Source organism: Thunnus thynnus, chromosome 14, assembly GCF_963924715.1.
Source record: "Thunnus thynnus chromosome 14, fThuThy2.1, whole genome shotgun sequence".
In the NCBI taxonomy this organism is placed as follows: domain Eukaryota; kingdom Metazoa; phylum Chordata; class Actinopteri; order Scombriformes; family Scombridae; genus Thunnus; species Thunnus thynnus.
The window spans coordinates 17606808-17621901 of NC_089530.1; the positions used below are offsets into that span (position 1 = coordinate 17606808).

General features: G+C 38.3%; 2 protein-coding genes across 3 annotated transcripts; both read left to right on the plus strand.

Annotated features, from left to right (window-relative positions):
- Positions 1 to 40: 40 nt before the first annotated feature.
- LOC137197130 (multiple inositol polyphosphate phosphatase 1-like) lies at positions 41 to 6563 on the plus strand. Of its 2 annotated transcripts, XM_067610295.1 has the most exons (6): positions 41 to 178; positions 1179 to 3180; positions 3262 to 3456; positions 4124 to 4221; positions 4969 to 5099; positions 5586 to 6563. In XM_067610295.1, exons 2-6 carry the CDS (start codon positions 2580 to 2582, stop codon positions 5968 to 5970), a joined length of 1410 nt encoding a protein of 469 aa, XP_067466396.1. In that variant the 5' UTR covers positions 41 to 178; positions 1179 to 2579; the 3' UTR covers positions 5971 to 6563. The 2 variants fall into 2 exon arrangements, with proteins under 2 accessions (XP_067466396.1, XP_067466397.1); XM_067610296.1 differs by lacking the exon at positions 41 to 178 and having other exon boundaries at positions 607 to 3180.
- A 2521-nt stretch (positions 6564 to 9084) lies between these two features.
- LOC137197128 (multiple inositol polyphosphate phosphatase 1-like) lies at positions 9085 to 14978 on the plus strand. Its single transcript, XM_067610290.1, has 5 exons — positions 9085 to 9973; positions 10056 to 10250; positions 12378 to 12475; positions 13254 to 13384; positions 14233 to 14978. Exons 1-5 carry the CDS (start codon positions 9385 to 9387, stop codon positions 14654 to 14656), a joined length of 1437 nt encoding a protein of 478 aa, XP_067466391.1. The 5' UTR covers positions 9085 to 9384; the 3' UTR covers positions 14657 to 14978.
- Positions 14979 to 15094: the final 116 nt, after the last annotated feature.

Genomic DNA, 15094 nt, shown 5'->3' on the forward strand with positions numbered 1-15094 from the left:
CATATTTATTTTTTCTTTTTAGCAAAAGAATGAGCGACAAGACATATTTATACATTGGAAGGCTAGACTCGGAGCATAGAAGGAGCAATTGAATGCAGCAGCAGTGACAACTACGCAGAAAATGCAGCGTTGGAACAGTTGAAGCTGACCCCACTCACTGATCTGAAGCCATCTATTGGTGAGGGTTTGGCCATGCCAAATACTTTAAAAGTGACTCACTCTATTTTTGAAAGTAAAGTATGGTTTCACAATATAGCCATGTTGATGAAGTTAAAAAAAAAGACATATCGATTAATGAAATCACAACAAAATAAAGTCACAATGTGCACATACACACACATATGACTGGTAGGGATTTCCAAAGTTTAGTAGGAGAAATAAGGCAAAATAACGGGTAATGTAATGGGGAGGGCAGCAATATTGTTGAAATCAATATCACACTATTCAGAACAATATTTTATCCAGTATGGATATGGCAAATGTATGCAAAAATACCATCAAATTATCAAATTGATGTCCAATGCAAATAATCATTCATACATCAGATCAAATTCCACTGTCAATAAACAACAATATTGAATTGAGTAGTGTTGGTGATGGGGGACAATATTCATTCCCCTAAAATCTTCTCAGAATATCTTTCTGGATGCAGCAATACAAAGCAATTCTAAGCTGAAGTTTCAGTCAGGCTTTTATAAGCATCACTCCACCAAAACAGCACATGAAATGTTAAAACATACTGATAATACTCTAATTCTGCTTGTCATTCATGCTGCTTTTGAAACCAATGATCACTTTATCCTGATTGATGAGACAGGATGATTGGGTTATTTTGAATACCCACTGAGTGAAATTTCTTCTGTTTAATCTAGCAGAGCATTCACTGTCACTATATGTAAATGTATTTCCCTATCAGTCGTAACTGATATGTGACTCCTTCATGGATCAACAATGGATCAGTTTTATTTATCTCTCTGGATGTAATCTGTTAAGTTTTAAATAGTCTATTTGCCTTGTAAAGCATGATTACCTAAATTCTGAAGACCAAGACAGGACAGAAGTTTCTCTAACTAACATACAATAAAACAGAAATTCTTGGGCCTTCTCAAGGCCCTGACAAGTTTGGTAAAGCACTTAGCTGTAGGATAAAAACCACGCCTACATCTTCTCCTTCCCAGACAACTGCAAATGTCTTCGCACTGTCATTCCCTTGTCCCTTGTCTTCGCCTCATCTACAGCAAGCACAGAAGGTCTTTGATTGGCTCGTGGAAAACAGACCATATCATCCCAGTACGTGTTCCCCATTACTGGCTCCCAGTTCACTTCTGAATCTACTTTGAGTTTCGGTTGTTTGTTGAATAGACGGACCCCTACACGGTAACTTGTGTGTGGGACACTGCTACTATACTGAGTAGTAATTAATGAATCATAATTACTTGTAGGATTGGATGAGATGAAAGTTAAAGAATCAGTGATTTTTGTAAAAAGTTCATAGAAACAGAAAAAAAATTAAATGTTTTGGTATTATTATAATGATTGTGATGTCAGGATTTGGCCCAAAGCTGCCAGAGGTGATCTTGCACTTGTGGAGCTCTCATATAAATTTCTAAATTGCATCTTGACATTTAGTAATCTGTTTAGATATCTAAATGCATGTTGATTTAGATGTTGCCATTTAATAAGGTCTAAATGTCAAAACCACATTACATGCTTTGGAGTTTTTTTTTTACCAGTGGGTAGACAAATACAGTATTAGTTCATTAAAAAATATAAGGCCAGAAAAGCAATTATTAAAAAATAGACTAGCATGCTTGTGAATTCATGTTCACCTACAAGATTGAATTTCTGTTAAACAGCATCTAGTGAACTGAAATGTAGCCGCCAGGCTAATAACATTATGTCAAGTGGATGGGGAAATCATGGACAAAACACTGCACAGTGCCCTGCGTAAGGACAGCTTTTGCACAATAATGCATAGATTTTTTATTACACTGGAACTTCCAGTTCTGCACTTAATGTTTGGTCACATTACATGATGTGTAAGCTGTTCAAGGGAAACTGCTGCAGCTGTGATAATAAATATTTGTACCTACGAGATTGTTGTCAAACCAGAAAGTTGTGATCAGAGTGATAGTGTAGATAAAACAAAAGGTTTCACAACAAAACTGTATCCACATAAAACAACCTCACAGTGACACTGTGATGGCAATGAGGTCAAATACAGAAGGAATGACTACAGCAGTCTGTTACACAATCAGTCCTCCAATCAGTCCTTGTGGAACTCAGTTTTTGTTTTTAAGTTTCTAAACAATTTTACAAAAGGAGCTGGATTATAATACATGAGATGCCTTAAAGACATCAGACAAAACTTCTATAGATGGTTTAATTTCTTACTGATTTAATCTTTTCTTTTCAGTGGTGAATGAATTCTCTGAAAGTTCAAATCGTGTTTACTTTACGTTTAATGCTGTGAGGAAATTGGGGTAAATAAACTGGACTGGACTCTGCACACTCCTGTTTTAGACAACACACAGATGTTTTAGGTTTAGATAAGTTGGGGGGGGGGGCAGCTGCTTTTCATGTCTCCTCTTGGGTGCATCATGCTGACTTTCCTTTGGAAATTCATTGTCTTTCATTTCCTTGTCACCTCCTGCTGTTTCCTTAATCGTGTGACTCCTGAGGAGAATCCAAACATACCAGCGATCGCCAAATATTTCACCACAACAGGGCGGTATGAGGAAGTGAACCCATATCTCATAGAGGACATACTTGCTGTAAACAGATCCATGCTTCAGCCTCCTTCAGCACAATGTCGCCAAATCCATCTGACTGCAATAATAAGACATGGCACGAGATACCCAACCACCCAAAGCATTAAGAAGATGCAGAAGGTGTACGACCTGGTAAGAAGCAGAGCCTCGGGCAAAGAGAGCTGGTTGCGTGAAATCCAGACCCAGTGGACGATGTGGTACACTGAAGACATGGACGGCAGACTAGTCCAGAAAGGTGTGAACGATCTCAAGCATCTGTCCGTCAGACTGTCAAAGCTGTTCCCCTCACTGATTTCAGAGCAGAAGCTTCGAGGAGGACACATTAAATTCATAACCAGCTCAAAGCACAGGTGTGTCAACAGCACACTGTCCTTCAAGGCAGGACTGACAGAGCTGTGGGACATTAAAGGTATGATGATATAATATCATATTATGGGTTTATTACTTACATGCATTTAATAACATGTTCCTTTTTTCTCCTCCTACCTAGATAGGGAGTTTGACCATGCAGTGAATGATGCTTTGATGAGGTTTTCTCGCTGGTGCACCAGGTTTGTGCAGGAAGATAACCACAACCTGTCAGCTGTGGAAGAGGATGACAAGTTCATGCAGGGACCAGAGATGAGGAGGGTCCAGGAGAAGATTGCAAACCGTCTCAGAGTCCCGTACAGTAACATCACACATGGTCATATCTACCTTTTCTAAACTTTAGGCTGTCGAGTGTGTTGTGTGCATGCAGTCTAAAGTATTTAGCCTATAGCAGGCTGTCCCTGGTCTATTACAGGTCCCCATTTGAAAAGATTCTTGAGTATGTTTGGCTTTAATCCAAGCAAAGTAAATTTACAGTATTTTATTTGTGTAACAGCCTGGCACAGACTATAGATTCAGTGCATATAGATTAGATATCTGCTATTATACATGAATGAAATGAAAAATTGTAAAGCAGAGATGTTTTGAGGGGGTAGTGTATCTTATTGATCAAATTTTACAGTGAGTCTTTGCACACTGGGTGGAGCTGTTCTCTAATTTAATACTAAAGCCTTTACATCAGGTTGTAGCCCACATGATCATTTACGGCCATGGATTAGTATCATGGGATTCAAATAGGTGCAATAATTAAGGCAGTTGCTTTAATGGTGCTTTAGTTTTAAGATAAAGCAAGCGACTTTCTGAGCAGCTGTAGTGTTACTACACAGTAAAACAGTTTTTGGTGCTTGTAGTGGAGGGATGTACTCCCAGCGCTTTGTCATTTATTTTGTGAAGATGTCACCTCTTTGGTATGTAAGATTAAATAGCTGCACCGCTTGTGTAACTTGACCAATTACCATTTTATGACAACCTCTTTCTTTCAGATATGGCTGAGTCTGCATTTGATTTGTGTGCTTTTGAGTTTGCCATCAAGGCAGTGAACTCCCCCTGGTGTCGGCTCTTTGATGAGGATGATGCAAAGGTCAGAGCATTAACTGCATAAAATTTCAATGTGGTAATGATATAAAATACTTATAATAATTATGATGGTGATTACAGAAGATATATTGTGGATCAAAAGAGTTTGTTTCAAGTTCATTTATTACTGGAGACATTTATCACAATATGAATGAAAGCAGACATTCTGCTAAAACAGCGTTGAATATCAAAATATAACAAATGTCCATACCTCTCTAAATTTATGTGTTCAATTTTACAGTCACACATTCATTTATTTATAGAGCACTTTATCGCCAAGTGTAGAACAGGAAGCTTCTCTAGATAAGCAAACATTGTTCAAATATGTCACAAGCAAGTCTCAGAGGATTTCACAAGGAAAAAAAGAAACAGAGTCAGAGGTAAAATGAAGCAGCACTTTAGTCTTACGCAGGGTTATTGTTAAGGTTATAGGGTTTATTTTCTCATAAGTGACTCTATAGCTATCCAGATGGACAATTGGGACAACCGGAGGGGTCAAGCAGGAGCACTGGAATATACGGGAACTAAACTACACGATCCAACTCAAATAGAACAAAGCAAACAAACAACCTTATCTAATCTCAGTGTTTTGTGTCTTGTGTTACAAGCTGACCTAACACTCAGGTGGCTTGAAATGTTACCTGACACAATGCAAAACAGATTGCTATCTTGGGATACCCTTTTCTTTAAAGTCTTTACATAAAGCCCTCCAACCCACATACAAGTTACCTTTTGACTATCACTTCAACAGGTTATGGAGTATGCAAGTGACCTGAGGGAATTCTGGAAAAGAGGCCATGGTTATAATATTAAAAGCAAGTCAAGCTGCATCCTCTTCCATGATGTGTTCAGTCGGCTGAACAAGTCGGCCAGTGAGAACAAGTGAGTGGCCCTTAAATGTCCTGCAGAACATACAAATGTAAGGTGTACTTGCTCAAGAGGAAATTCTTCAGTAGAACAGATAGAATAATTACAAGTATCAGTGGTTTTAGTTATTTCTCCCACAGTCTTTTTTGTTTTTCCGTATCTATTTGGTAAGCTGATCTGTTTGCAATTTTCACTGTTTTGATAAGATTAAAAATAATAATAATAAAAAAAAATTATCTAAGAGAGATTAAGTTCACTGGCATGTGTCCTTTTCCTTAACTACAAGAATGGAGGTTTTTAATGTGTCCTTATACATATACAGACTGAAAAATAACAGTGGTAAAAACAGCCGTCTAACAACCCAACATTACTTTGTGTAGACTGTATATTCTGCTTTGTAGCATGAGTTTTTGTCATCTCTTGTGTTGTACTTACAAGTTTTTTTAAACTCAATTCTAAACCCTCAACTCCACATCCACCATCTTGCACTGTATATTTCAGGTCTGGCCAACAGGTGACTGAAGCTGTGACAGTCCAGGTTGGCCATGCAAGTACACTGCTGCCACTGCTAACCCTCCTGGGCTTCTTCAAGGACAACGATACCCTGACATCAAGCAACTACGCCAATCAGACTGAACGCTCCTTCCGCACCAGCCACATGTTACCCTTCGCAGCTAACTTACTCCTGGTGCTGTACGACTGTGGAGGAGGTGACCTGAGACTGCAGCCACTGCTTAATGAGAAGCCTGTGACTTTCCCTGGTTTGACTGACCAGCAGGCCTCCATGCCGCGCTATCAGGATGTCAGAGAACACTACAGGGAACTGCTTCAAGGCTGTGACTTTGAGACAGAGTGTCAGCTGTTCAAGCAGCCGGCTGATGTTTAGGCAGACAGCATGGACTCTGGACACAAAGGCATTATTCATGGTGTTGATCAGAAGTTTATGGTGGTTTTGTATAAGGCGGATTTTGAGAGCCTAATTAGATACGGCATCACAGCTTGGTTTGGTAATCTCTCTATGAAACTGAAGTCCAAACCAGTCCGACTCATGCAGACTGCTTGGAAGATAATAGGTGTAAGACAGCATCCATCCCTGCAGTCTACCTACCAACTGACTGTTCTAAGGCAAGCCAACAAGATAATAATTAACCCATACCAGCTACTGCCATCAGAGAAGAGGTTTAGAATACCATGTTGTTGATTGAATAGATTTTAAAACTCTTTTATTATCACTTCAATAAAAAATTTAAATGGCAACAGATGAAATTCTTGTTCCTTGTAGCTGTCTTACCCTGTCTTTTATGAATGTGGAATGTTTTTTGTGGTTGCAGCATGGGTGAAAGCCTGATCCAGATTTCCTACAATGTGAGACAATAAAGAGAATCTTGAATCTTGAATTATAGAGGCCTAAATCTGTTTTATATGCAAAATAATAAATAACATGTTCCTACCATGAAAATGTAACTGGTTACATAAGTTTTTTCCCCCTAAATGTTCTAATTTAGAAGTTTTAAATATGAATGTTTCACATTTATCACTTTGCGGTTTTGCTGATTGCTGTAATCAACATTTTCACAAAGAACAAAAGTGTTCTGTGAAGCACTGAATTCAAAATTAATATTTGGCTAAATCTTCTGTTATTTTTTTGTTGTGTTTTTTTTTCCTGTGGGCTTTGTTTCCATAGTTATGGTAAAAAAAGAAAACTATTTAATCAGTTATTAGCTTGGCCAGTATCACATTCCATATATCTGTAATTTATTAATAACTAGTCAAAATTCTAATTAAGATTTTTAAAAAATCAATTTTGCTATTGAGTTGTCTGGAACCATCAAAGATATTGCAAGATATTTAGGTCTGGCTTTATATCAGTTTATATCAACATACAGTATATCTATATGCAACAGTATCTAGATAACTTAGATAATAGTCTATGAATTTATTTAATTGGTGTAAGGCCAGAAGAGTGACTTGTAAAATTTCAAATTGTTTAGGTACGTGCTAAATTAAAACAGATTTTTATGGTACAGCAAATAATGTACAGATAGGATGGTGACTATAATTCAGTACATGGTAGTACAGAAGTCAGGGTCATTTCTAGTAACTAATTTAAAGCAAAAAACATTGAAAAACATGCCAGGAATCTCACAATGCACTCAACTCCAGTACATGTTTTATTGTGTTACCTTGATCATAGAAAGTTTCTTTAAACCTTGCACAGTTCAGGGTGGAGCAAACTAATTCATTTGCAGCAGATAAAATAAAAGGCTCTAATTTGGTACTTCACCCCAAAAGCACTATAGGTCCTCTAGAATTTAAAGATCCCTTCCAGACATGGTTTAAAATCCAGATGAAATGGTATTTCAAGAGTATTTATCTTCCGTACCGTGACGTATTTTCAAGTGAAACAGAACAGGTAGGACATGATGTTCGGAGAATTAGATTTGAACATTGAAAAGTGGGCATGTCATAATGAATCTTAGCTCTGTGCCGCTAAAAGTTGAAGATTAATTGATAGGTGGATGTAATGATATTATTGGTTGAAATTGGTTGATTCAAGTCTACGTAAGCACACGTCATATTTTGTTTTACAGGAAGAAAACATGATTGGATTTTGATATAAGAATACAAAGACATTGTTTTTTGGGGGGTTTTGGCATATATTGTTAAATAGCTGCACAATATAACTGATGTTTACCAGTCTGGTTTCAGAATTAACCACAGTTCAGAAACTGCCCTGGTCAGAGTTGTGAATGATCTTAAAATGAGCTCAACAACCATAACGTTTCTGCTCCTCTTGACCTCAGCGCAGCCTTTGATACGATTGACCATGTAATTCTTCTTCAGCGCCTTGAACACTGTTTAGGCCTTAGAGGCACTGTTCTTAACTAGTTTTCGTCTTACGTTAAAGGTAGATCTTTTTCTGTTTCTGTTGGGAACTTTGAATCAGATGAAGTCAGCATCCCATATGGAGTCCCTCAAGGGTCAGTTCTAGGTCCTCTACTGTTTAATTTGTATATGCTCCCACTTGGGTCCATCATTCAACAATACAACAAATCATATCACTCCTATGCTGACGACACACAGTTATACATATCTGTTTCTGCCAACCACCTTAATCCAGTGAATGAACTCACCCAATGCATTACTGATGTCAAATATTGGATGGCCAAAAATTTCTTACAGCTAAATGAGGAAAAAACTGAGATTCTTTTAGCAGGTCCGAAGGCTCTAAGGCACCAGATTCACTCATTGTTAATTCCCATGTCAGTAAAACCCTGCGAGCATGTGAAAAACTTGGGTGTTTATCATCTTAGAAATATATCGTAAGTTAGATCTTTCCTATCACAGTCAGATTCTGAAAAGTTCTGTTGTTAAGTTTTCACATAGAGCAGGTCTAAACTGTACTCTTTAATTTAGAGAGACCCAACAATTCCCCCATGAGTAAGCACATGATTGTATAAGTTGCATACTGGACCATGATTGGCTCCAAACTAGTTGTGATGTCACAAAATCATACTCTACATGCCTTTAACTCAGTGAGCACAGAGAAACTTTCCCGCTTTAGCATAATGTGAAAACAGCCTTCCAGGGTCAAACTCTGCATGCACATCATTCTGCACAGTGAAGTAACAATATGCACAATAATTTTTTTTAGGATATAGAGGAGGACTTTTAAATGTCACACAGTGTCACGTACTGTCACATTGGGCATTTCAGTGTTGTTAAATGGGACATTTTTACCGGATTTTTTTACATCACATCAGACATTTTAGTGCCATAAACTGGACACTTTTAACGCATTTTACTGTTTTAACCCAAACCACGATCTTTCCCTAACCCTAGCCAAGTGTTTTTGTGCCTAAAGCTAACCATTTTGAACCAAACTATGGGGAGGATTTGCGTTTAACCAGCAAGCAAATACGTTCCTCCATTTTTAAATTATTTAAATTTGATCACGTGATCTTGCGCAATCAATACCAATGCGCATGCGTAATTATTCCGTACCAACAATAAACGGACTTTTGACACAGAGGAATCCGATAGCCACTTCCTTTTTTTAAAAGTTATATTTCACAACCTAAAGGTTTTGTGAGCACTAAAAAGTAGTCAATGTCCATTATAGCCCATTATGTAACGACAATCCTGTCTCAATGTATGGTTTTGGACTGGCTTGTTTTACTACTAACAACCTCTGGGTAAAGGATTGGCTGGGCTGCTCAGTCCCACATGGACGACGTCACTCAGTTTTGGATCTGGTAGGTGGGGGCTCGCACAGCCACACAAAATACGTGGCTTCATCATGTCGACCATTTTTTGGAAAATCATTGTTATTCATTTCACCACCACAATCGGCATTTCCTTCTGTTTTCGTAACGATGTGACTCCTGAGGAGAATCCAAACATACCAGCGATCGCCAAATATTTCACCACGAAAGGTCGGTATGAGGAAGTGAATCCGTATCTCATAGAGGACATACTTGCTGTAAACAGATCCATGCTTCAGCCTCCTTCTGCACAATGTCGCCAAATCCACATGACTGCCATAATAAGACATGGCACGAGATACCCGACGACCAAAAACGTCAAGAAGATGCAGAAGCTGTACGACGTGGTAAAAAGCAGAGCCTCGGGCAAAGACAGCTGGCTGCGTGAGATCCAGACCCAGTGGACGATGTGGTACACTGAGGACATGGACGGCAGACTAGTCCAGAAGGGTGTAAAGGACCTCAAGCATCTGTCCGTCAGACTGTCAAAGCTGTTCCCCTCACTGATTTCAGAGCAGAAGCTTCGAGGTGGCCACATTAAATTCATAACCAGCTCAAAGCACAGGTGTGTCAACAGCACACTGTCCTTCAAGGCAGGACTGACAGAGCTGTGGGACATTAAAGGTATGATGATATAATATCATATTATGGGTTTATTACTTACATGCATTTCATACCATGCTCCTTTTTTCCCTCTCCTACCCAGATAGGGAGTTTGACCATGCAGTGAATGATGCTCTGATGAGGTTTTTTGACAAGTGCGTAAAGTTTGTGCAGGATGTTGACAAGAACCCATCGGCACTGTCAGAGGTCGACAATTTCAAGCAGGGATCAGAGATGAGGAGGGTCCAGGAGAAGATCGCAGACCGTCTCAATGTCCCGTACAGTCTCATCACAGATGGTCAGTGCTGGAGGAAGTATTTAGATCCTTTATTTAGGTAAAGGTACCAATTACAGCATTGTATAAAATACATTACAGGTAAAAGTCCTGCATTCAGAGTCTTATAAAGGTAAAGCTACTTATTATTAGAAACATGACCCCTGTAAGTGTGTCATATTATATATTATATTATTGGAGTATTATTATTATGCATTATTGTGTGGTAGTATTTACTGTCTATAATGCATTTTTTTGTAAACTGGTCACATGTTTAGTGTGTAAAATCCTGATATTCAAAGTAATTACAGCTGTCAAATAAATATAATGGAGTAAAACATACAATAGTTACCTCCAAAATGTAGTGTAGAGTAGAAGTACAAATGAGTATAACACAGAAATACTCAAGTATAGTACAGTTACCTCAAAAAATGCACAGTACTAGAGTAAATTTACTTGGATACATTACACCACGGCAGATAATAACTTTATTTATTTATATAGCACAGATTTATTTTCACACATTTATATAGTACAAAGTGCTTTACAATAAAAACAGATAATATAAGTAAAGAAGATCAAAAACTTAATATATAAACAAGATAGAATTATTTCAATATTTACAACAAATACCATCAGTTAAGAAAAAGCCATAAGATAAAAGTGAGTCTTAAGAAGAGATTTAAAAGAGGACACTGAGTCTGTCTGTCTGAGGGGCCGAACAGCAAAGGCCCGGTCACCTTTAATGACAAGTTGTTATTTTGGAACCATTAGTAGGGCCCTGCTGGACGATCTCAGGCAGCGATCAGGTTCATAGAAAGTTAGCAGATCCCAGATATAGGCAGGAGCCAGACTATTCAAGGCTTTAAAAACAAGCAGTAAAATCTTAAAATCAACTCTAAAACTCACAGGTATCCAGTGAGGGGAAGCAAGGATCGGTGTAATGTGGTTGCTTCTCTTAGTACATGTTAAAAGCTGCAGTCTTTGGATGTTTCACCTGCTGATACCAGAATAAAGAAGCAGATGACCATATCTGAATTAGGACTATATTTTCTAATCCAAGGCTATTGAGTCTGCTGTGTGCATTTATTCTGATGTATTTAGCCTTCATTAAGTCACTTAAAAAATTGTGAACCTTTCCTTTAAGACTGAATAAAGTCATATTTAGGTACCCAAATAAAGAATGATTCCTGATTGGCAAGATTGTTTTTTTGTCATGACTGAGTATATTTGTCCTATATTCCAAACTCAGTACGTGGTGACACTTTACTTTAAACTTCTGTAATTGCTGAGTGTAGGGAAAACAGAGCTGTAGTTCTGAATATTTGAGTTTAGTTAGTTGTGTTGAGTTTAGATGCAGTTTTCATTTTCATAGGAATGTCTTTGAATGGAATGCTCCATTTAAACCCAACTAAATATTAATTCATTATTACTATAACTTTATACTCTGTAAATGATGAACTGTATGCTTGTCTGTCAACAAATCTCACATTCTTGCATGTTCAGCTGGCTCAGATGCTCAAGGTTAGACTCACAATTAAGTGGAAATAATTAATTCAAAGTGTAGCAACTGAATACTGTCTTCATTGTAACTGTAATTAGAATAAAATTGAATGGTTTTTTCCAGGAACCTCCCTTGAATTCACAGTTACACATCAGTTCTTTTTTAGGAAAACTATGGGACCAATGAAAACAAAGTGTCACCCAGTGACAACTGATTTAGTTTGAAACAGATGTATCATGCTATCATGCAGTGTATCAGCTATTACACACCAACTTGAATGAATCTTGTGACATTTTAAATGAAAAATTGTAATCAGATCCGGAGGGATAATGTGCACAACATCCCATTGGTCATGTTTGACAGGGAGTATTTGCACAGTAGGTGGAGCTGTTTTTTCCAGTGTCAAAGTATTATAGCTTCTGTCCCAAGTAATTAATTGACTGAGCTGTACTCAGTGTTGCCTCAGTCATTTGTGTGACCTTGAGTTAGTGTCACAGGCCTCAAACTGGTGCAGTATTTAAGAAATTCACACCATTGTGTTGAGGTTCTAGGACGAATTGTGTCAGTTCACAGTGATTTCTGTTGTGTTTGTTTAAATGGCTGCACAGCATGTGTGATTTCACCACATTTCAACCTTTCTCTGGCAGATATGGCAGAGGCTGCGTTTTACTTGTGTGCTTATGAGTTTGCCATCAAGACCGTGAACTCCCCCTGGTGTCGGCTTTTTGATGAGGTCGACGCACAGGTATGAGCCTCAGCTATTTAATGATTTTAGATTTAATGTGGCAGTGTCATCAAATGTCTGTTATTCAGCTTTGAAAGCATGCAGGTAAGATTCCATCATGAAGATTGTTATTAGATTGATTACACATGTAGCCGCGAGATGTTTATGGGTCAGTAACCTTTTAAAGTTCCCAGTATAGACAAACAGGATGATTTCCTGCACAAGTGGACTCAAAACTGTCCTGAATTTCAGAATGCAAAAATATCTTTATCTTGATGCATCTCTGGCAGTGAATTTGTGTTGTTTTTCATTGTTGCACTGCCTCGAGTTACTGTATTTAGTTGCATTATTTCTTTATCACAAGCAAGTCTGCAAGAAACAGAAAACATATATAAGAACAGAAAGGAAAAATATTAAGATTTAATGGGGAGAAAGACCGATCTTGTCATCTTATTATCAGTTTTAGACCCCAAACTCATGGAAGAAACAATATCAAAAACACCTTATTTGGGCAAAAATGAAGAACCTGTTGGTAGGCTGATTTAGACCTGACCCTTGACTATTGGTTTAATTTCACTTGTTTGTTCCACTAAAAATTACAATGCATTTCCTTCTCTGCCTCGCCACGGTATTCATTCATTGAGAAACAGTTGGGCATTATTCATGTCACAAAGAGTGTTTTGTGTCTTGTGTTACAAGCTGACCCAACACTCAGGTAGCCTGAAATGAAAGACTGACAGATTGAGGTCTCTTTTTAGTCTCTCAGACTAGCAATGATTTGTGCTTTCTGATTCGACAGGTTATGGAGTATGCAAATGACCTGAAGCAGTTCTGGAAAAGAGGCTATGGTCACGATATTAACAGCAAGTCGAGCTGCATCCTCTTCCATGATGTGTTCAGTCGACTTGACAAAGCAGCCGAAGAGAACAAGTAAGTGACCCTTAAATGTACTGCAGACATCAATATGAACCTTTCCTGAATCTGTTTGCTCAAACACACCAATCTGTCCCCAATGGACTGTCTCTTGGTTACTAATTACCCAATACACAAACACTGTAGCAGGTAAAACAAGAAAATGATCTTGAAGCATAAACATACGCAGATTTGCGGCCTGTGTAGACAGCTGTATTGATTAATATAGTAGCATCTGGAACATATCTGTTCCATCAGTACATGTGAAATGGACAACTGAAGCACTTGTAAATACCATGTAAGGCTGTGATTGCAATAATTAAATATTATTCCAATTAATTGATTGTTTAGTCCATAAAATGTCAGAAAATGGTAAAAAAAAAAAAAAAATGGCCATCACATTTTCCCAGAGTGGATGGTGATGTTTTTAAATGTCTTATTCTGTCCAATCAACAGTCTAAAACTCAAAGATATTTAATTCACTATTAAATAATTCAAATAAAAGCAGCAAATCCTCATATTTGAGAAGCTCGAACCAGGGAATGTTTGGCTTTTTGCCCACTAAATGTCTTGGACAATTTATCAGCATCAAAATTGTTTGCAATCAGTTTGCTGTCAAACGACTAATAGATTAATCCACTGTCATTTCAGCACTAATATCTACAACACCTATACGTTAATAGTTGTCTACGCAGTTTTTGACATCTAAACATTCCTTGTAATTCTGGTTGAATGGACTCTTGTGTGGATGTTTTCCAGTCTGGAATCTTAGTCTGGATCATTTACGTTGATGCCCCCTGACATTTTTCAAACTGAGCTCATTCTGTGTTAGACCTGAAACTGATGTTGAATGTCCTTTATGTCAGGTCTGGCCAGGTGACGGAAGCCGTGACAGTCCAGGTTGGCCATGCAGAGACCCTCCTGCCACTGCTAACCCTCCTGGGCTTCTTCAAGGACAACGATACCCTGACATCAACCAACTATGCCAATCAGACTGAACGCTCCTTCCGCACCAGCCGCATGTTACCCTACGCAGCTAATTTAGTCCTGGTGCTGTATGACTGTGGACAAGGCGATCTGAGACTGCAGCCACTGCTCAACGAGAAGCCTGTGACTTTCCCTGGCTTGACTGACCAGCAGGCCTCCATGCCGCTCTATCAAGACGTCAGAGAGCGCTACAGGGAACTGCTCCAAGGCTGTGACTTTGAGACGGAGTGTCAGATGTTTAAGCAGACAGAGTTGACTCAAAAGTTAAGACAAAGGCATTACAGAGACCTAAATCTGTTGTAAAATGATGTGGAAATTCTGCACCTAATGGGACTAATAATTAGTCCAAATGCTTGTCCTATGCAAACCATGAGCACATGACTGTCTGAACTGGCTTTTTATCTGAATGGATCAACAAAGTGCCTTCACAGTTCAATGTAGTGTGCTCGTGGAGGCTTTATCTTATGCCTGAGAAAAAGCAGAGTTGGTGTCTTTGATACACCAATGATACCAGCCTAGGAAATCAATTTCAAGTTCACTTGTATCATAACAGTATTACTAGTGCTAAACTGCATATTTTTCCAAGGTGTTCATTGCTGTGCAGGAATTAAAGAATTGATTTTTTTTGCAGTGTATGCATTTTATGTGTTCTGTGTTTTTCGGGAAGCACTGAAACATTTTTTGAACACTGAAGTCGAAGTTCGATTGAGCACAAGATTGTATGGTCAGTATGTATCATGA